A 23,732-nucleotide genomic window follows, 5' to 3' on the forward strand; every position below is an offset into this window, starting at 1 on the left:
TATAACATTATTACATGATATAAAACTCAAAAAAGTTGATTTTACATGATATTGCCCCTTTAACATTCTGTGTTTGTTTATTTGCTGCAAACATTTAGAACTAATAGTTTTGGCTAAGTTGTTCARTATAAACCCTGCAAGAAAATTCACCCGTATCTAACATCAAGATTTGTGCCTTGTTAAAAAGTCAAACACAATTATTGCCGCCAAGGTCATTTTTTAGAATTTAATATATTTACAGTATATAATGTCAGGAGATAATTTGCATTTTATCTAGATCACTGAAGTCATGAAGCTTTTTACTTGAATACAGAAGAGGGAAGGGGCACAATTGGGCAAATAAAAAATAAATTGGCACTTCTTATATTAAGATCCTCAGTTTGCTTTTTTTTTTTCTCGTTGCTCTCATTGGTGGGCCCGATGGATAGCCCTTCATCAGAGCTAAACAACAACAAAAATCTGAAGCTCCTGTTGAATAGTTTTTTTAAAGTCATAAGCAATTTTGTTAGTCCAGTACACCCCCTTTTCAGATGGAGCCCCCTTTTCAAATATGGGGTCTATCGTAAAACTGTTGGCTTGTGCAGAGAATGTCGGGCACATCAAAGTTCCAAATTTCATGTTGATTCTGTGATATGGGTGACCAAAAATCTGTGAAAAAAAGAAGAAGAAACCAGGAAAATAATATGACAATTTCGGGGTCATAATTATGAGTTCCTACAAGATTGTCATTGGTTCCTATGAACAAGTAAGATCCCAATTCCTAAGCTGGCCATTTATTGAACAAGTTAAAAATGCACTGAAAGAATATTTCGAGCAATCTCACATCCTTTAGATGGAAATTATCATTTTTCAAAGCACAATCAGTCAATTTTCTCAAGGAAAGAGACGTTTGAATTTTCCTTTTTTGGCCTTGTGACTTTTTTTAAATTATGCAGTCGTAGCTTCAATCACCCAGCAGAATTTTTGTGTATTTTTGTGTCACAAAACATTCTGATGTTGCTTTTTACTGAGCATTTCAAAGACTGGCCTTGTCATTTGTTGGAAGGAAATAAAAGTATCACAAAGTCACTAATTCCGGCAGGAGATCAGTTGAAATTCTCATTGCTGCCTCCTCAGTGTGGAGGCATTCATCAGGCTAAGAAAGCAGCCTTCTCTCACCCTCAGTCATGGCCATAAAAAATTCAAAATGCTTTCAACATTTTCACCTGGAACAAACTGCAAAGAAACTTTGTGTCATTCAGCTTTGTTTATGTGTGTATGCAGGTAATGTGGTACTCTGTAATAAAAGTCCAGGGTCAAAATAGCTTAAATGGGTTTCATCAGTAGGAAAGTAATGTCTTTTAGTGTGAGTTTTATTTTTAATGGTCTGTGCAACTTGATTAGTTTTTTCCAAACAGGTGAGCTGCAGATTTTAGGTGATAGATTGACTAGTTTCTTCTTACAAAGCAAACTCTAAAATGTTGAGAACTTACTGGTGTCCTTTATATTTTTATCACTCCCAGGCAGCAGGCATAACTAAATGAGCCCGTCTGTACGTGTCAGTTCCACTTTGCCTCAGCCTCTCAGATCCACTCACATCCCAGGCACAAAGTTAGAATATTCTGATTGTTGCAGGTTTAGTGATGTTCACTAGGAATCATATCCTGAATTGTTTAAAAAAAAACAGCAATAGTCACTTTTACAGCTGGGGATTTTAAGATACTTTTTTTGTTCATGCTGCATTTTTCATTCCTGGAAAGAGTCTCAGTTTTAGGCAAAACAAGAAAACTATTTAACAAAAGCATAAATTCACTGATTTTGCTAAATGCTCAAATGCACAACAGTGCATGTGCTTTAGTCTATTATATTACAACAAAGTTGTTGTTTTTTCTTCTTTTTCTTGCCAATACAAACTACTATTCAAAGTGCAACATACTCACAAGCTCATGTGAATGTAGATCCAAATCTTTATACATTGAAGAGAACCGTGTACAATGACAACAGGGGTGGACTGGGGAGAAAAAAGTGTGCCAGGAGTTCCTAACAGCCTGGCCCTCAACTGCTGGGTTTAAGTTATTCAGACCTGAACATGCTTTTATTAAAAAATAATTACATTTACAAAGCAAGCATTTTTTTAGATGCACAGTCTGTACAAGTGAAGCTAAAGTGTATATTTGGTCTGTGAGAGGAAACTGGAGTACCAGGGAAAAAAAAACATTCATGCAGAGGGAGAACATGTAAACATCATCTAGCAAGATCCAGCAAACGTTTTGCTGAGAAACAACAACTCTACCAACTGTGCTGCCAAATTTTACATCTATAATGTTGGTGAAGTCTCAACCATCCAGGTCATGATTGAAAAAAAATAATTAAAAAACAAACAACTCAACTTCTATTCTGCTGTCTAAGCTTTATAAATCTTCATAAAAGTCTATAAAGTTTAGAACATCACACTACTCCAAACATGTTGAACTGGCAAAGCATTCCTTAAGGGAAGAAAAATGTCTACAGTTTCAGAAAATAAGACCAGTTGTATTTTTTTCATCTTTGGCTTCTAAAACAAAGTAAATAATGCCTCTAAACTCATGAAAACCTAAATCCTAATGCTGAGGACATTTGATTTATACTAGTTATTTTTGTTGAGAAGGACTATTTTAAGTTAATGTTTTATTTTAAGTAAAATTTTTATAATTTTAAGTGTTAGTTTTGCAAATAAAAAACATTTTAATATATTTATAGGGTTTTATTAATCCTAAATAGCTAAGGGAAAATAAAACGAACACAAAGCAAAGATAAAACTGGTGGGGCCAACGATGTTTGGTGGCTGGAGTGGGGGGCATAGTCCCTCCAAGCCACCCTCACTTGTCGCACCTCTGGACAGATGCCGTTCCACAGAGGAAGCTGGAGCCACAGCACCGCACATCTCTCTGTTGGATTTGAGAAACAAACGGGGGGTTATACGTGGCTCTAGCAGGGACGAGACTTTTCACGTTCTTGTCTGCAGAGATATTAATCTGTAGCATTTAGAAGTGCACTCCATGGCCAGAAAACTGGTCCAGTGCTCAGCTTTGAATGTTTGTTTGCACACATCACAAAGCTCCATCTTGCTCGAGAGGAAACAATGGCAAACCTCACGATTTTTAGAAAAACCTGGTCACACCCCAAATATTATGTCATACCCCTAAAACAAGGAAGTAAGTTCTAGAAACAAACACTAAAACTAAACTTGTTGATTCTCTAAATGTTTAAATGACTGTAGCAATCACAAAGCACAAAACATTAGACTTTATTTAAAATTGAGTCAATCAACCACAAAATAGCAAACAAAATAATAAAAAGAAATATTACAACCTCCATTCCAATAAGCTCAGAGCAAATTGAAAGGTCTTTAGATTGGGCACCATTTGTTGACAACATAATGTAAAACAAATGTGCAATAGGAAGCATAGGCTTTTGTGTGTTACTGCAGGAAAGGGTAATGTACCAACTATCTAGATGCCAGCAGGACTGTTATAATGGGAAAATAATAGTTCTTAGAAAACCACCCTTTAAGGCGTCTGTATTCTGCCCTGGCTACTCTTGATCCCTGCTAATGGCTTTAGAATAATAGTTAACTGGTAATTTTATTTCTTCTACACAGTGCCAATAAATGTCACAATGCTTAGCACTAATATTGTTTGTGATTTGAGCAGCCTGTTGTATAAGTAAAAAAAATCCCCCCCACCCTTTTTTTTATCTTTGACTCTGAAATGTGTCCTCACAGTCTTGTTTCACAGCATTACTGTTGATGTCTTTGTCAGCTCCCTCATCTTTCTTTCCTTCTCCTCACAGATCAACTAAAACTCACCCAGGACCTGTAGTTCATCTGAGTGACAGCCCAAAGGATGAAGGCAAGGTGAGTAGGCGGATGAAAGAAGGGCTCGGCAACATCCCTCGGTTTTCCTTTAGTTGCACAAACTCCAGGAAGCTGCTTCTTTCTCCCTCTTGCTGTGCTCTTGGTTAAACTTCTATTAGCTTCAAACGCTCTGTAGTATATCTCTTTTCACTGCTTTCATGTTTCCTTTCTTCCTCGCKCTCCTTTAAAATTATGCACACATAAATAGAGATGTGAAGGACCTGTAGCTCCTTTCATTTGAAAAGAGCTGAGTTTTTTTTTTTTCAAGGGTCAAATCTAATCAAATTGGATGGAGAAGCGGCAGGTGGAGGAAATGTGAAAGAAGGCTTGTTGCATAATGATTTTTAGAATTATTTCCCAGCTCTGGGATGAAAGCCGACTTCAAAAAAAAAAATCTCATAGGTTCACAGCTGCTTTTACAAAACTGCAGAAACACTGCAATTACGCTGCGGTTTTACAGAAAATAATATTTACGTTGCTTAAGTTGATGCTCCAGATGGTTTGGTACTCAGAACCATCTGGAACGACTTCACTGGGAACTGTTTGGCAAAAAGCAGGCACCTCCAAGAAAACACTTGGCAGGTGATTGGATTAAGAAAGAAAACATCTTTTCCACCGAGAAAACCTTCATTTCTGTTTTTTTCTCCCCTCCCAATGAAAACAAACAAGCTCTGATTTAAATGATGCATTTGCAACTTTGACACTTACCTCTATGAAGCCAGGTTGTGTCATCACGGCCCACCTGAAGCTGGCAACATGTTGTCTTCATAATCTCTCTGCTTTGCAAGATGAAATAAATAACAAAACTGCCTTTTTATGGTAACGCTTTCTTTTACAGTACCCTTTTTAGCATGTAATTACATGGTAACTACTATGTTCATACATTAAAAGAAAACTTAAATACCATTTAATTGCATGGAAAATAATTATCTTAATACTATTTAGTTACATGGTAATAACATGTAAATACATTGTTATTTTCATGGTAATTACAACCTTATTCCATTTGATGGTTGCATGATAATTACCAAGTAATTGTATTTTAATTACAACTGTCAAATATATTTTAAAAATATTCACATTAATACTTTACAATTACAACATTATTACCATATAATTTAATTATAATAAGATGATAACATGCTTTTTAAGTGTAATTACTATATAATAATCTGCTAATTACATGGTAATTAAAACTTTTCCTCTTGAGATATACCTTGGAAATTACCATGTAGTTATGATATTTAAATGGTAATTACCACCGTTACCATGTAAAAAAGGGTACTGTAAAAGAAAGTGTTACCCTTTTTATCACATGCAGCTGAAAGGCAAAGGTGGATCATAAGGGTTTTGCTAGATTGTGTGAACCATTTTCCAGAAAAATGCAGCCTTGTGGGGACCAAAGCCCGGTCCCTATGTGTACGGTCCGGATGCTAATTTTTTTTTGGGGGGGGGGGGGTTGATTTAGGTCCAAGGTGTGAATTGAGTTTAGGTTTTAGGGTCAGGTATGTACCTGCGAGATTTGTTTAAGGGTAAATGGTCAGGGTCAGGGATCCGATCCTATTTTTGCCGGATGCCGGAGCTGCTCCGAAGTCAATCTACAAAGATCATGTTGCACCAACAGGAAAAGGAACAAACACAACATCTGTATTTTCAAAATAAGACACCATAAGTTGGAATAATTCTGTCAAAATTGCAGCTATATTAATCAACATATGGATATGTTTCTACGCAAATGCTGTCAGAATGTATCATAATTCGCCATTATGTTTTTTTATTTTTATTTATTTAATTTTTATTTTTTTATTTATTTTTTGTGAAGAGAAAATAGAGAGAGAGAAAAACAGAGAGATTAGAAAGATAGAAAGACTGAAATAGCGATTAGGATTATATTAAATATACACCAACAAAACACAGAACCACACGCCCAACATCTATCCGCTCACCTGAAAAATAAGTGGATAAATACATAGAAGGCACATATAAAAATACACACAAACCCATACGTACATATATAAAGATATACAAACATACATGCCTACATTCATAAATATTGTCGAAATCAAAAGTTTCAACAGCAACACAGTTTCAACCATAGATATCAAAAGCTTTTTTATCAAAGTTTTCAGCTGCGTTTGGAGTTTGTCTTTCATAGAAGTCATTATTTTTTGCTCTGGCTTCCACACTTATCACTGGATTTATCAAGCGATCTCCTTCATGCACACGCTCCTTCCTCTGTTTGTTGCACCGGAGCAGAGCTGAGGTTGTTTAAATTGGAACAGCTGCAAACTGCGCACTGCAGCACAGCGGAGCGGAGACACATGTAGTGTGAATCTGGGGTGAGATTATAGAAATGACCAGGGGTCTCATTTATAAAGGATTGCGTGGAAACCATACTAAAAGTGAATGTACGGCCAAAAGGCGGAAATGGCGAATGGCAAAAAAAAAATTCAGATTTATAAAACAGTGCGTACGCGTTTCTGCGCATCTTTCCTTTATAAATCACAGCCGCACGTCAGAGTTTGCGCACGAGGTCCCGCCTGGTGCGCAAACTCTGCGCAAGTCAATGCAAAGTACCTCATGAATGTTAAGATGTATTTAAATCAGTCAGCTGATCAATGCAAACAAAAGTGATTGATTCAGACATGCTCCGTCGTGCATCTGGAGGATGACAGGTGCTGACTGACAGCTGCTCACGTGAACAGATTGTCTGTAATTGACACAGATTTTCCCTCATTTTGCTTTAGAGTAATCTAACGATTTTTATAAAAAAAACTTAGCTTCAAATTAATTTTCCATCAGAGCCTGCAGGATGATAAAAACAATAAAAATAAAATTAAATAAGTCAGATAAAATTAGAAATAATTTCACTGCTTTTCTCCTCGTCCTCTCCCCCTCCTGCCTGCTCTGTTATCCGCGGCAGACACCCCCGCCTCTCGTGAGCGCGCGCGCACACACACACACACACACACACACACCGCGCGCGACAAACTTGGACTTTAAACACTAACATCCACACTGGCGAGGTGGATGCGCCCTGCGCATGTATCATGGACTTTTGCTGTCCTGCTGTTCGGGGAAGGGTCTGTGGGTCAGGGAGGGGTCTGTGGGTCAGAGAGGGGTCTGTGGGTCAGGGTCGTCTGAGGAGGAAGCAGATGAATGGAGTTGCGCACGGGAACTTTTGTTTAAGATTTAAGGTTTTTTTTTTATTTCAAAGGTCCTCATGGCTCAGCAGCAGAAGCATACATATTACTGTTAAGAAAGCTGATGATAAAGCTGAATAAAAATCTAAGTCTGATTCTGACGGTAAATTAAATATCTGACAGTGATCATTACACAGTGTGGCTCTAATTCTTCACTTCACCATCTGTGTCGCAGTTTCACGTCTCCAAAACAAGCGTACGCATGGGTCAGAGCTGGCGTGAGGCACCGCACATTTCCACGTCAAGTTTGGATTTTATAAATCACAACCTTGGCGCAAAAAGTGGCGCACGCAAGTTTCTGGGCTCAAATTGTGCGTACGCCAGTTTTATAAATCCGATCCCAGAACATGAATGGAAGTCATCCTGTGGTCCCCACGGGGATATAGAAACAAACTTGGTTGTGTTTGTATGCATATTGGTTTATCTGTTAGTAAAATACCTCATGAACTAGAAGAAATGTCTGCCTAAGCAGAAAGAAAATAATATTTTTTCTGCCAATTTGGGTGTTTGTTTTTTTTAGCCAGATGAGAATGCAGTCTCTGTAACTGTTGAGTTTCCATCCAGTTGTTTGATGTTTAATAAGTTTCACTCACTTTTTAATTTTAAAGGAGTTTGCAGTTTTTGTTGCTTCCTCTGCTTGTTTGAATACAGGCCTTCATTGTGTTTGTTCCTCAGCTGTAATTTAGATATGCATATGCCTGAATGCAATTTGCAATACAACCAATATTTCCAGGAAGTTTTCTAGCTCATAATTGAAACTTTTTTTAACTTGTTCCAGCAGTTTATCTGTTTTGTCTGCCTACCCAGACTGCTTTTTAGTTTTTGACAAGCATCCATTATGAAACTCTGATTTCGGACTATTACTGCACTTAATTATGAGTTTGTCAATCACCCGCCATCTTTCACAATGACAACGCTGTGAAAACGTAGAGAAAAGTCATTTGCCAAAAAAAAAAAAAAAAAGATTTTACAGTTTTAAACGTTTCATCGTAAAACAGAGTCGTTTCCAGATGCCTCCTGGTGCAGTTTTTGTTTTCTGTGTGTAATGGCATTGCTTTTTTATTCAACTTAATTCTTTATGTCTCTAATGCAAACTTTAGAGCTTTGCTTTAAAAACATCAGGGTTTAAGATTTCCTTTTTTTAAGAGCCGTTGTCATTCTTTGCTTCATCGGCTTCAAACTTGAGACGTCACACATTGTCTCCTCTCAGCAGGACAGCCATTTCTTCACACTGGCTGTGCTCCTCCGAGCAGTACTGGTCACTCTGTTCTCATCTGTGATTGCATCAGTTTTGCTCTTATCTCCCATTCTCTATTTGTGCAGTCTTATCTCTATGTGTGGTGCAAGTTACGGCACTGCTTTTCTGAAATATATACAGTATATATAAGAATGGAAAAACTTGCGTTACATTGAAGATATTTTACTTATTAATACTGTTTAATGGTGTAGTGTGTAAACTCCTAGATAAATGTGAAATATAAATACATTTATTTTTTCAGCCAGAAATATTAACCCTCAATAATTGTTCTCAGTATTTACACATTTTTGTTTAAAATTATATTCCAATAAAGTTGTGCAGTCTGATCATTAAATGTGAACCTAACACAGTGATTTCTTTAAACTGGTATTTCGTTTTAAATCCCCCAAGATTTGCATCTTCAGTTACTTTGTTTGAGAAACAACATTCATTGAATCTGAGAAATTATGTTTATATCATTTGTTAACAAAAACCTAAAATGAAACTTAACGTTCAAAAGGACTACTTAATGTTCAATGCAGGTGCTGTCACTGTAATATGCCTTCTTAAATTTTAATAACTTTCTTTTGTTGTTTTTGTCTTTGCAGTTGCTTATAGGGTTTGAAGGTGGGACCATTGTACAGTGGGACCTTCGGGCTAAAAAAGCAGACTTCAGAATCTATTATGATGAGGTGAGGAAAAAAATAAAGGTTTTTCTTTGTTTTCTCATTTGATTTGCCACAGTAAAATACATATTGCTTATTTCATGACATAACTTCTAWCCAATTRCTGTAATTGCAAATAAAACAACAGMACTTGTTTAACAGAAAACAGTATTTTAAGTACTCTAAACATTTCCAATTACCAATGTGTTTATGTAAGGTTGACCATGTGAGTTGCTGTGATTGATGAATCAGTATATCTCAGGCAGAATAAAAGTCCTCAGAGAGGTTGTGTTGCAGCCTCGAGGGTTTCCATGCTGATTTTTTCAACAGTTCTTCTCCTCATTTTATTTAACCTTTTGGTCTGCCATATGCTGAAAGTCAACTAAGTGGAGCACAATGAGCAGGATCAACGTTTTTGTTGTTTGGCAGTAATTACCTTTTTTTTTTCAAAGAGCAGTAATTGGAGAATCCAGTAATACTCTTGTCATTGCCTTTTCTATTTTTATTTTTATTTATTTATTTATTTATTTATTTATTTATTTATTTATTTATGTATTTATTTGTTTATTGATAGCTCGGACCACTCTGTTGGCTGGAATAGGTGAATACTAAGACATTTGTTGCTATTCCTCTGAGAAGGCAATGGGGCATAAAGCCAGTGTTTACAGTTGTCTCACACTGTTTGTGCTGATAATGTTGGCCATTTGACGCTCTCAGCTTAGAAACCAAAACTTTAATTTAGGAAATGATATGAAAATATCTGATTAACAACATAATAGTTTACCTTGTAATTAATTAGCATTAACTGCAGATTCTTACACTCTTTCTAATTAGCGTTTTCAAAAGACAAGGGTCAGGTTTTTTTGGTCTGATGCCAAGCCTTTTAACTAAATAGAAGATTGAGAACTGATGCTTTTCAAAAAAAAAACTATTTTTAACTGATGTAATATTTTAGACTTTTAATTCAAAAATCATTTTCATTTCAATAACTGATAACTGGGTGCATAAAAATCAATAATCTGCACTCCAGTAACATTTAGTTTAACATGTTAATCTTGCATATACCCAATTGGACTTCACATCTTTATTTCCTTGGGACATCATCCCTTTTTGGCAYTCATCTTCTGTTTTGGTTGCCAGCTCTTATCTCCAACCTCATTAATTTACCTTTCTGTTCTTTGTCATMACCGTAGCAGAAAACCTCTGCTTCACACCTGCTCAGCTGAAAATAAAAACAACATTCAACAACGCAAGGGTGCATCACTGAGTTACTGTTAATGGTAGAGCTTGCACTATTTTCATTAAATTTGAAATGTCATGCAGGCATTTCAGTTGCATCTATGTYGAACACAATCTCTTTTCTTAGGAGCTGTACCTGATTCATTCACACTGAATGTGAAACTATGTGCATGTTGAATGTAATTGAAATAAACTTGCATTAAACTGTGTGATAAGTGTGAAACATGTTTTACTTCATATTCCCAAACATGGCAGGTTGTCTTACTCTTGGCATGAAAATAAACATTTATATTGAACAAAAAGTCAGTTATTCATAAAAAATGGATGTTTATTGCCTTTTTTGTTCCTGAAGGAGCTGACTTTTGTAACTCTGGCATCAATAGGTTTTGAAAAACTCTCAAAGAAAGCCTAATGAAGCATTTGAGTTGCCTTGGGATTTTAGAATTCTGTCATTTTTCCAATAGCTTTTTGCATTATTGAGCTTTAAGTTCTAGCAAAAAACTTTGAAAAACAATTTGGAAAAGAAGCTCTGGGAATTGTGTCTTTCTCGTGTACGACAAGTCAGAAACTCTGCAAAAGTTCTATATGCATCATCATGAAGAAATTTAGTTATTACAGGCTAGTACTGATGTTAGAAGCACAACACTAGATTATTAGGGTTTCCTTTTTATAATGTTTGATCTATTATGTGTTAATTGATATAGAGTAGTTACATGTCTGAATTATAAACAATACATAAGTGAAACGTTATTATTACATTAGATTGAGATTTTTGGATGAATGCCTGTGATTCAGCCGTAGGTCAGTAGGGGGCGAACTCAGGCATTGAAGAATCATGTATAAATCGATGTACTTCCTGGCCTTTAGCCAGTGTGGTTTTCCTTGTCAGACCGGTGACAATTAAAGCTCACTCGGTTCCAGAATTCTGGTGTTGTATGGTTTATTCCTTCCACAAATCATTTTATTTAACAATGGTGTTTTCATCTTGACTTCAGTCRTATTAAACATGTATTTTTCTTACAATCAAATAATGGTTAATCTGAGAGACTGCTCCAGAAATGAATGATGAATCAGAAATAAGATACTTAAATTGTTTGAAATCTAACACTATGATGAGTAAACTGTCTACCTTTTTTTTTCTCTTTGGTACAGGCCATTCATTCAGCCAGCTGGCATCATGAAGGGAAACAGTTCATGTGTAGTCATTCAGATGGAAGTCTGACATTATGGAACCTCAGAAATACCACCAAGCCATTCCAGGTCACCTTTCCTCATGGTGAGATATACACCCAAATTATATTTTCTTTTTTTTTCACAATAGGAATAAATAAAGCTTGAATATGATGCTCTTCAGTATAAAATTAGTTGAATTATTTTCATCAGGAACAAATGATTTCTGCAGACGAGTGTGTAATTTTTCACAGTTCAGTTTTGGTTTCTTTCCTCTGATTTTATTTGCTTCCTGGCAGGGCATCATGACCTTGTCAGATTTGTGCTTCTGCATTGTGAACTGTGAAATCACAAAACACAGAGGCCGAAAACAAAAATACATGAGAGGCAGGGAACCTGACAAACAACAACTCTTTAGAAACAAGTGTAATGTTTAAGTGCTAGCCCTTTTTTTTTAGTTTGACTTAAATACAAGCTCACAAAAAATACATACATCACTTATGAAGTATAATTTATTACTACTGATATATAGGTGTCTGTTTAGAGAAAATACTTTATCCAAATGTAAAGATGGGAAGCTGCTGCAGTAGAAAAAACTCCAAAAAGAAAGAAGTGATTTTAGTTATACCCTCTGGAGTCTACAGGCCTGCAAGGTCAGTTTTGGCCTGGAGGCAAGCAAGTTGGCAAGTGCTTTCTGAGAGTGACAAAGCAATGTCTCTCTGGACCACTACCATGAGGCCATGAGTGCAGACAGGATGGTCTCACCTGTTATAGGCCACCCTGTTTTCTCGTCCTGGCTGGAAACTGTTTGGCGATCCCCCTTTCTGAGAGGCAGGGGTTTTCATATCAGAGATTAAACAGGTAGGTGAGCAAAAAGGTAAACTGGGCACATGAAGCAAAAAACCACCCCCCAGTGGTCAGCCAGAAAAAAAGTTGCTGAAAAACAGTAAGGTAGAGATCCAAACATAGGTCAGCAGAACAGATAACCAGAGATTCCAGCAGGGGGTAGACCAACGTCAGCTGGCCCAGATGATGCACCAGCTGACTCAAGTTTATTGGAACATCAGCTTGCTCCATTACTGCCATGACATAACAGAACATTTACCAAGGATTTTTGTTGACTCAGAGTTTGAGACTGAAACATAAACAGGGATTGCAGACTCTAAGGCCAGCTAAACACCTGCAGAACAGGAGGCAGGTAGTTCCTCTCCAGACTCGAACTTGAATCAGCAAAACTGCAGACCCAGCACCTTGTGGTTGAAGGGAGCCTGCAGAGTCTGGCAAGCGCCATATGGATTCAGACTTAACAGGTTGGGTAGAATCACATGGTCTGGCATAACATGATCTGGCCTAATGTGCTCTGGCATGCTCTGGTTTTGCTTCTGGCATTGCGAACACAAGCATGGTTACAGCGGGTAAAATAAGCATTGAACATGTCACCATTTTTCTCAGTAAATATATTACTAGAGGTGCTAATGACATGAAATTTTCACCAGATGTTGGTAACAACCCAAGTGATCCATACATACAAAGAAATCAAACCATAAATGTCCAGAAATGAAGTTATTTGTAATAATGTGGAACAGCACAGGGAAAAAGTATTGAACACACTTACTGAAATTTATCTAATACTTTGTACAAAAGCCTTTGTTGTCAATGACAGCTTCAAGATGCCTCCTGTATGGAGAAACTAGTGGCATGCATTGCTCAGGTGTGATTTTGGCCCATTCTTCCACACAAACAGTCTTCAAATCTTGAAGGTTTTGTGGATCTCTTCTATGAACTCTGATCTTTAGTTCTTTCCATAGATTTTCTGTTGGATTCAGGTCAGGTGATTGGCTGGGCCATTCCAGCAGCTTTAGTTTCTTTCTCTGAAACCAACTGAGAGTTTCCTTGACTTTGTATTTGGGGTCATTGTCTTGGTGAAATGTCCAGCCACGTTTCATCTTCATCATCCTGGTAGATGGAAGCAGATTTTTATCAAGAATGTCTTTGTACAATTTTCCACTCATCCTTCCTTCAATTATTTGAAGTTTGCCAGTACCATATGCTGAAAAACAGCCCCACACCATGATGTTCCCACCTCCAAACTTCACTGTTGGTATGGTGTTTTTGGGCTGATGTGCAGTGCCATTTGACCTCCAAACATGATGTCTATTCTGGCATCCAAACAGTTCAATGTTGGTCTCATCTGACCAGACTATATTCTCCCAGTATTACACAGGCTTGTCTAAATATTATGCAGCAAATTTTAAAGGAGCTTCAACATGCTGTTTCTTCAGCAGTGGAGTCTTGCATTGTGAGCGTGCATACAGGCCATGGTGGTTCAGTGCATTACTTATTGTTTTCTTTGAAACAATCGTACCTGTTAATTCCAGGTCTTTCTGAAGCTCTCCACAAGTGGTCCTTGGCTCTTGGACAACTCTTCTGATAATTCTTTTCACTCCTCTGTCAGAAATCTTGTGAGGAGAACCTGGTCGTGGTCGTTTATGGTGAAATGATGACCTTTCCACTTCTGAATTATGGCCCCAACAGTGCTCACTGGAACCTTCAGAAGTTTAGACATTCTTCTGTAACTGATGCCATCATTATGATTTGCAACAATAAGGTTGTGAAGGTCTTGAGAGAGCTCTTTACTTTTACCCATCATCAGATGGTTCTTGTGTGATACCTGGCCATCATTTGGGACTGAACCAGCTGACTTTAACTTGCACTGACAAGGGGCAGGCTTGCTTTCTAATTACTGAGAGAGTTCAGCTGGTGTCTTGGCTTTCCATGCCTTTTTACACCTCCCTTTCTTCATGTGTTCAATACTTTTTCCCTGTACCATTCCACATATTACAAATAACTTCATTTCTGGACATTTATGGTTTGATTTCTTTGTATGTATGGATCACTTGGGTTGTTACCGACATCTGGTGAAAATTTCATGTCATTAGCACCTCTAGTAATATATTTACTGTGAAAAATGCTGACGTGTTCACTACGTATTTTACCCGGTGTATTTTTGGCTAGCTCAGACTTTAAAGACCTTGGTAGGGGATGGAGGAAGAATTGTGACTGGGATTGTGGCAAAGATACTAAGACAGGTGGTGGGGCTCGAAAACGATGACAGGCGGCGTGGTAATACGTACAAGCCATTGAGGAAACACTGCAGTGAAAACCAGCAGGGATCCCAGAGGGTGAGGCTGCAGAATGGCAGGAGCTTATCGCCTGCAGCTTTGCTTTTTTATGGCAGACCTCCTGAGGGTTGGCTTTGGGACCAGCTCAAGCTGAGGGCTAGCAGACTGCGGGTTCACTGACAGGGAACTGGCAAGCAGGAAGCTGGCAGACTATGGCTGGAACATCTATCTTAGAGCCATCAGGGTGAATACTAGCCTTAGTATAAGAGAAGCCAAGAAATTATCCATACAGTATTACTGGTGTTGTTGGAAAGAAATTTCTACCATGGCTAATGTGATTTTTTTTTTGGAAAAATAAATGTAAATTAGTACATTTTAAGTGCTGATATTGGACATATTTTTAAACATGAATTTTGCAGTTAAAAACAGAAAAGTCACCATGTGGCATCAGACAGAATCTGTGGCTGTTACTGACTTTGATGGGCTTGAACATAAACAGACTAAAAAATAACTAAAAAAGGGTTTTGAGTTGTTTTTTTAGTAGCTTGAGATGAGCTAATTTTGAAACCAAGAAAAATTAAAACACTAAGCCAACACTGAGTTACAGGATTATTGAATCTACCTGAAGGCAAAAGAAAAAAAACGCTCCAACAAGACAATTAAATACAGTCGACATGCAGTTATAGTAATCATTTGTTATTATGGCAACAAAGTTATTTAAAATTTCACATTAATTTAAAATAAACAAGTGCAATACGTTTCAGTTGTAGTGCTGTGTCATTTTTAATGTTTTTGCTGTAGTAGCAGGGTGGGTTGATGCCACACTGTTTAGAAATTCACAAAGCTATTAGCTTTTGTTCAAAGATTTCTGCCCATTAAATAAAAAAAAAACCATGGTCCCTCACTGCTTTCTACCTGAAATAATTCCTTTTTGTGTAAACCACAGAAACACTTCATTTGCAGAGGCAGAAGAAAAATAAATCTCTTTAATATTAACACTCTAATAATGGGCCACCATTTCACAATGAAAAATGGAAACGAACTGTGAAAAGGGAAACGGTGAAGTAGGAAATGGATTTAGATGCATTTTGAGCTGTTGTATCTTCTGATCACTTTAATGACAAAATTACTTATTCTACATTGTACTCACAGGTGTGGAGGACATGATTGTCAGCGTGAAATGATGCATAAAGCAACTGTACAGTATTGCTCAATAAAAACGAATAGCTTGAAACAATATATAATAAAATATTTTGCTATTCCCATAACTCAGGAAAGATACAGAAGGATGGGAGGAAGGAGTCATGTAAACCCATTCTCAAAGTTGAATACAAGACCTCAAGAAACAGGTGTGTGCTTTCAAACCTGTTCCAAAAGCCTGATTTCAGTAAATGTGAAGTGTCCTGATTGAACGTGTTGTCTGTGTCATTCATTCTTAAAGTAATATGCAAGCTTTGAGATGAAAGTTAGCTGGATTTGTTCAATTATGTAAATCAATCGCCTACCCATAGCTTTAAAATGAGGTTTTCTTCATTTTTGCAAACTCATTTCGTTCACTCTTTCATTTTAAGCAGTCTTCTTTTTTCAAAGGAAATTATAAGCAGGTGATTAGACATAAAACATTTTTATTATTATTACTCTGACAGTTTAATTATCACATTTAATAATTTATTCGGCTTGTCAGTTTGAGCTGGTTGGACCGAAACAAATTGAATCAAAGCCTCTCTGAGTGTCTGTTCTTCATCTTCAACAGTGAGCCTTTCATTATCTTCTCTGGTGGCCTTTCATACGACAAAGCAGGGCGACGGCCAGCTTTGACCATCATGCATGGCAAAGCCATGACCGTTCTGGAGATGGACCATCCCATTGTAGAGTTCATGGTGCTCTGTGAGACTCCTTATAATAATGGTGAGTAAAAATAACAAAATGTGTTTTATACATTTCTTTTTTGTTTATTCAGGGGCTTGTGTGAGGCTMAAGCTGAAAGATTTGGGGCACGTTCAAAATTTGCAAAACGTAGGGAAGGGCCTTTTTTAAAACCACTGTTTTATGGATGCAACCTACTCTAAACTCTATCAATATGCTGCTCTTTAGATCTTACTACTAAAATCTTTTGATTTTACTACACTAATTTAATTTTAGTTGACTCATTTAACTATAGTTATCAAGTAATTTAATGTATTCAAATTCATCATCATTAAGGGTATAATAAAATACCAATACACTGAAATATTGTGATATTTTATTTTCTAATATTGTATCAATTCTCAAAAACTTTGTATCGGTTTTTAATTAAGTCTCAATGGATGATCTCAGTTGTTCAGTGTTCTTGTGATTGTATGAAATATAAACTGAATTTAACATGTTTGTATGCATTGAATACATACAGTGGTTTGCAAAAGTATTCATACCCCTTGAACTTTTCCATATTTTGTCACATTACAACCACAAACATAAATATATTTCACTGGAATTTAATGTGAAAGACCAACACAAAGTGGTATACAATTGTGAAGTGGAAGCAAAATTTTACATGAATCAAAACATTTTTTACAAATAAAAAACTGAAAAGTGCGACGTGCAAAAGTATTCAGCCCCCTTTTCCCTGAGTGCAACCAATTGCATTCAGAAGTTGCCTGATGACTGCTAATGACTCAAAAGGGTCCACCTGTGTGTAATCTAATCTCAGTACAAATACAGCTGCTCCGTGACGGCCTCAGATGTTGGTTAAGAGAATATTGGGGAGCAAACAGCATCATGAAGTCCAAAGAACACACCAGACAGGTTAGGAATATGGTTTTGGAGAAGTTTAAAGCAGGCTTAGGTTATAAAAAGATTTCCCAAGCTTTGAACATCTCACGGAGCACTGTTCAATCCATCATCCGGAAATGGAAAGAGTATGGCACCACAGTAAACCTGCCAAGACAAGGCCGTCCACCTAAACTTACAGGCCGAACAAGGAGATCACTGATCAGAGAGGCAGCCAAGAGGCCCATGGTGACTCTGGATGAAATGCAGAGAGCCACAGCTCAGGTGGGGGAAACTGTCCACAGGACAACAATTAGTCGTGCACTACACAAATGTGGTCTTTATGGAAGAGTGGCAAGGAGAAAGCCATTGTTAAAAGAAAACCATAAGAAGTCCCGTTTGCAGTTTGCCAGAAGCCATGTTGAGGACACAGCAAACATGTGGAAGAAGGTGCTTTGGTCAGACGAGACCAAAATTGAACTTTTTGGCCACAATGCAAAACGCTATGTGTGGCGGAGAAAGAACACTGCACATCACTCTGAAAACACCATCCCCACTGTCAAATATGGTGGTGGCAGCATCATGCTCTGGGGGTGCTTCTCTTCAGCAGGGACCGGGAAGTTGGTCAAAGTTGATGGGAAGATGGATGGAGCCAAATACAGGGCAATCTTGGAAGAAAACCTGTTGGAGTCAGCAAAAGATTTGAGACTGGGGCGGAGGTTCACCTTCCAGCAGGACAACGACCCTAAACATAAAGCCAAAGCTACAATGGAGTGGTTTAAAAAAAAGAATATTCATGTGTTAGAATGGCCCAGTCAAAGTCCAGACCTAAACCCAATTGAGAATTTGTGGCAAGATCTCAAAACTGCTGTTCACAAACGCTCTCCATCCAATCTGACTGAGCTTGAGCTGTTTTGCAAGGAGGAATGGGCAAGAATTGCAGTCACTAGATGTGCAAAGCTGGTGGAGACATACCCTAAAAGACTTGCAGCTGTAATTGCAGCAAAAGGTGGCTCCACAAAGTATTGACTCAGGGGTGCTGAATAATTTTGCACGTCGCACTTTTCAGTTTTTTATTTGTAAAAAATGTTTTGATTCATGTAAAATTTTGCTTCCACTTCACAATTGTATACCACTTTGTGTTGGTCTTTCACATTAAATTCCAGTGAAATATATTTATGTTTGTGGTTGTAATGTGACAAAATATGGAAAAGTTCAAGGGGTATGAATACTTTTGCAAACCACTGTAGTGTGTACTTTACCATTTAGAGAAAGCAATGGCAACATTTTTCTTTGCTTACAAAATTGCAAATGATTGTTATATATCATATCTTGACCCCATATTGGGATATGCATCACATCACCAAATTCTTGCCAATACACAGCCCTATGATCTACAGCAGGGACATCAACATTAAATTTTGTGCTGGAGAAATATGGCTAAGTGGTAACAAAGATACAAAAGGTAATCCACACAGAGGGAATTGCACTCCCTGATGGGAGAATAGCAGATGCTAAGGAGAGCCTTGGAATACAACAAATGGCATCCACAAAGAGGCCACAAGTTTATATATACATACACTGGGTAAAATAAATTGTGGTAATAAATAAAGTGTATTTCAATAAATTATTACTGATACCTAGGGGAGCACCAACAAATCAGCCGGCCGATTTCCTTAATTTTGGGAGATCAGAGATTGGCCGATCCTTTGATAAGATCGGTGGAAAAGATCAGCTTCTCTGCCTCCACAAAGGTCTGAAAATCAGCCACTGTCCTCTTTTGCTCTGCTGTGAGCACTACCTAGTGTCCAGTAAAAACAAGTTTGTATTGTTTCAAGGGTATTGTTCAATGTATTTCATTAAAATAAGGTTGGAACATTGAAGTTGTATTATAACACCTGAGTATCAACTGTTTAAATAATCGTGTCGGCCAAAATTGGAATCGGCAGGTCAGATTTTTTAAAGATCAGTGATCAGAGATTGGCCAGAAAACTAGAATTATTGCACCCCTAATAACCCATTTCATTTGAATATGTGTTTTACAGAGGTTCAAGAGCCCTATGCAGTGGTAGTGCTGTTGGAGAAGGACTTAATTGTTGTGGATCTGACACAGAGCACGTATGTGGTTTGCATATTCTACACAGTCACGGTTAACGGTTACCCATGGGTGAGAAACATGTGAGAACACAAACAGTGGCTGTCCCTACAGGAATGCTTTTATAGTGTTTTAGGAGGCAGCCAAAATGCAAATTTCTGAAAAACGATGACGTCACTATCCCACTTCTAATCTAACCTACAATGCCAGGGCATTGCCTTCTCTTTCTTGAGTTTACATTTTGCACACCACGTGGAAGCTTTATGTCCACATCTTGTTTTTGGTCTATTTTTGGGGCAGAGTTGCAGCATCTCATACAAGCCTAGCATAGTTTCTACTAGTTAGGGCATTGTTGATGTTCCATCTGGACAAAGACTATATCATTTATCCATAACACAGTTTGTTGAATCATATCTTTAAGCAGAGATGTGAGTTTGCTCTCAGGGTGAAAAAGTTATCACCTCAGTTAACTTGTCATTGATGAATGTTGAAAAGATGAAGGCAACTGATGAGATTTTTTGACAGATTAACACCCAAGTCTAGGGAGTACATTTGAATAGTAGCACAACACTTAGGTAGAAATTAGCTTGCTTAGTAAATTAGGTTCTATAATTACGCCCATTAGATGTAAATGTCTCTGGGTAGCTGTGGTTGTAACATACTAAGATTGTATCACATATTCACAGCTCAATGATCAGCAGTTGGATCGAACAAGTTAACTGTTCAATAAATAAAGTTACAATGCATCTACAAGCTTACATTGTAGATGCTTTAGCACAAACGCATAGTTTGCAGAGGTTATATTGCATATATTGTACAATATTTTAACCCAATTTTACTTAAAATTATTTTGTAGGTAATAATGTTTCAAAATAGGATGTGTTAATGTTATTGTTTACCTTCAATGAGGACTAAACTATAACCTATATCAAACAATATGTTTGTTTCTTGCAGCTTCCCAGTGTTTGAGAACCCTTACCCCATGGATGTCCACGAGTCCCCGGTCACCTGCACAGCTTATTTTGCAGATTGTCCACCAGACATCATCCCCATTCTCTACTCTATAGGAGCCAAACATAAGAAGACTGGCTACAGTCATAAGGTTAAGAAAGTGGGTTTTGTGGGGAAAATAATGTATTGTTGATTCTGATTTATTAGATTTGCATCCAGTTTAGTCTTGCTTGGATTTTTCAGCACAAGGACTGATTTTGTATTTATGAAYCCACTGCATTCTCACTATATTCTCTTCATGGAGAATAAAAAAATGGGAAAAAGAGAAAATAGTTTGTTTCTGATCTGCTAAAGACACTAATTTGACTGTAAGTTCAAGTTTAATCATAAATTAAACAAGTAGGTTTAGCCTTCCATAATAAGTGGTGTTCAGATTTGTGAAAATGTGATAGGTTATCATTTTCCCGCATGCCGTTTTAATCCGCTTCTTTTTGTCTTTAAAAATGAAAGTATGGGTTTTTGGAAACCTTAAATGTGCTACTGTGAGTTTTTAAATGCAGCTAAGCAGGGGCACATTAGGACAAAAAATAATTAATAAATAATTAGAATTGATTGTAAAAAATGTTCTTTTCTCTTTATCAAGGAGTGGCCAATTGGTGGAGGAACATGGACATTAGGTTCCCACACCTATCCAGAGATCATCGTCACAGGGTAAGTTGATAAAAAATCAATGTTGGCATAAACGTTAACCATTAGAAAATATTATCTTGCGATTGGTAACCCACATTAAATCATATCTATATGTAAATCTATTTTTCYAGGACATGAAAAGATGGCTGGGATTCATCATATTCATTTTTGCAAAAGCACAGTGCTTTAAATTTTCCGGAAAATATCTTAACTTGTTAAATTTGCACACAGAGGGATGTCTTCTTTTGGGTAAACCTCACAGACATCAATGTCAGCCAATGTGCATCTTTGATGCTGATATCTTTTCTGTGTAGTGCACAGTGTGAAMAGGCTCAAAATCCCAGATCATAGAAACTTCATTGCCTCAAAATAAAGCAAGCATTCAAATGTGATTTTCGGCTTTCGGAGCATTATGAATAGCTCTGATATGGATTGAAATAGTGTAATATTTAGCAGTGGTAATAAATGAGATGATAATTATTAATATTTTAAAGAGTTTTGGAGATAGCCGCCATTTTTAGGTAATAATTTGTATCACAGAAGCATCTAAAAAGGTTTAGATGCACATTTTGTAGTTAATGGTTCTGTCTGCTCTCTCAATACATTTAGACACGCCGATGGATCAATAAAATTTTGGGATGCATCTGCATGTAAGTCCTCTCCTTAAACCCCTCTCTTTTTTTCCAAACATTTCTAAAAATGATGTGATTTGTTCATAACAGAGTTTTGTTGTCCATACAGCAATCCTGGCAATAAGAACTTATTGACCTGACATTTTCTCTAAATTTGTCCCAAAAGTCACACTGCAGATGTTGTACAAGCTGAAGACTTCCAAAGTCTTTGAGAAGCCAAAGCCCGGAGAGGGTCGGGCTGCTGAATTAGTGGAAGAAGACCCATTTGCTGTTCAAATGGTCAGCTGGTGCCCTCAGAGTCGAATCTTCTGTGTGGTCGGCATCTCGGCTCACATCATCCTGTATCGCTTCAGTAAATATGACGCCAACACTCAGATAGTGGTACGTTAAATAAGAGTCAATTCATCGCCTTCAGATTTCTGCATTTGTTTCAGCRTTGTTTAATTATAGCTGCTTTGGTAAGTTCTCTTGATTCACTCGTATTTCTGTAACTGTGTCCTCCCCAGGCGCTAGAAGTACGCCTGCAGTGTGATGCTGAGGATGTCATCACTCCTTCAGAAAACGAAAACAATCCCTGCTTCTCAGAGACAGGCTCGCACTCACCCCAACCACACCACCAGTACCCAGTCAGCCCGGGCAGCAGGACGCCGGAGGGGGCCAAAGACAGCGTCCCCTGCCTCAAGTAAAATCTCTGCCCACACATCATAGACACCTTACAGCAGAYAGCAACAAATATTGCATTTTTTGACGAGTTCTTTGTGGGTCTTAAAGTGGGTAAGAATATGTTTTATAAAGCACCAAGAAACAGTAAGCTATGAAGCCCCAACTGCATGTAATTAGAACTACAGAGATATAACCTTTTAGACTTAAGCATGAGTCATACATTTATAATGTGTCAGTACGGTAAGTGGTGGCTCAAAGGCACAGTTGTTAAAGCTATTGCCTCACAGCTAATGAGTTGTAGGTTTGCTTCCAGACCATTTTGTTATGTGTTTGTATGATTGTCCCATGCACACAGTGGTGGGCAGCGCTAACCCAAAAAATTATCTCTGCAATTTCTAAAGCGCTTATGAATATATTTAGGTCYGCAACTTCAAAAATGCTTATGCCATAGAAAAACTAGCGGAAGCTTATTTTAAAGCGCAAGTTCAATTTGACACTTATTAGCTGGCAACAATTTATGTACAATATATATGTACAACACTGCCAACTAGCGGTGTATGTACCCTTGTACAGCTTAATCCTACAAGCACTGATTGCTGAGGATGTGATTTCCTGAAACAGAACTTTGGCTACTGGTGTAAAAATTACAAAGTTGTTGAGGATTGCTAGTTCGGCCGATTCTTTAAAAAGTTGTTGAGGATTGCTAGTTCGGCTGTGTTTTTAAAAAGTTGTTGAGGATTGCTAGTTCGGCTGTGTCTTTAAAAAGTTGTTGAGGATTGCTAGTTTGGCTGCTTCTTTGTCTTTTTCATTTGTTTGTTGTGTATTTTTCATTAAAGAAGCATCACTTAAGTAATTTTAAAACTGTTTATTGGAAAACTGAAGCGATGCATTCTGGGTACATGATGGATTTGATTTGTGACAGGAAACCAAAGTTTTCCATGTAGTTGCTCCAGTTGACCATCAGATGTTTATCTAACCTCTCTGGCGGATTGCTTAGACCAATCACATCAAGTATTGAGCTCCAGCATTTAAACTTTCCTTTTTTTTAAAAAAAAAAAAAAAGGAGCTTCGATTGTAAAGTAAAATAAATCAATTTGTACAAAATTTTAGTAAGGATTACAAACGTTAACTGTTTTTGCTGGGAAAGGGAGTTCTAAACATTGCCTTCCTGCTATGTAAGCAGACACAAAGCATTGTGGGAAATCAGAACCGTGGCTGAAAGCAACAGTCAGCAAGGTTGTGTACTTTTCCAATAAGTGTGTTTATCTGGGAGTTGTGCTGTTGGATAGATCACATGTGCTGTGATGCATTGACAGCCAAACCTTCCGCTGTTCAAGATAATGATGACTGGTAGGTAATTAGTTATTAGCGGCACTGAATTTTAATGTTAGAAAGCGCAAATCCGCTTTTGAATTATAAAACTTAGTAAGATCGCTAAAGCAC

The 23,732-nt window shown here is 37.4% G+C and overlaps 1 protein-coding gene across 12 annotated transcripts in view; it reads left to right on the top strand.

Moving 5' to 3' along the window:
* Positions 1-23,732, top strand: part of stxbp5l (syntaxin binding protein 5L) — a gene marked incomplete at its 3' end in the record, with an annotated part of 161,945 nt that overhangs the window by 97,277 nt on the left and 40,936 nt on the right. For all 12 annotated transcript variants that reach the window (XM_014016476.1, XM_014016480.1, XM_014016477.1 and 9 more), the window contains 11 exon segments: positions 3,811-3,874; positions 8,923-9,006; positions 11,371-11,494; positions 15,784-15,859; positions 16,264-16,418; positions 19,304-19,376; positions 20,308-20,455; positions 20,948-21,015; positions 21,604-21,644; positions 21,793-22,007; positions 22,133-22,308. In XM_014016476.1, the coding sequence (XP_013871930.1) occupies positions 3,811-3,874; positions 8,923-9,006; positions 11,371-11,494; positions 15,784-15,859; positions 16,264-16,418; positions 19,304-19,376; positions 20,308-20,455; positions 20,948-21,015; positions 21,604-21,644; positions 21,793-22,007; positions 22,133-22,308 (1,224 nt within the window).

This window comes from Austrofundulus limnaeus, unplaced genomic scaffold (genome assembly GCF_001266775.1).
Source record: "Austrofundulus limnaeus strain Quisiro unplaced genomic scaffold, Austrofundulus_limnaeus-1.0 Scaffold146, whole genome shotgun sequence".
Taxonomy (NCBI): domain Eukaryota; kingdom Metazoa; phylum Chordata; class Actinopteri; order Cyprinodontiformes; family Rivulidae; genus Austrofundulus; species Austrofundulus limnaeus.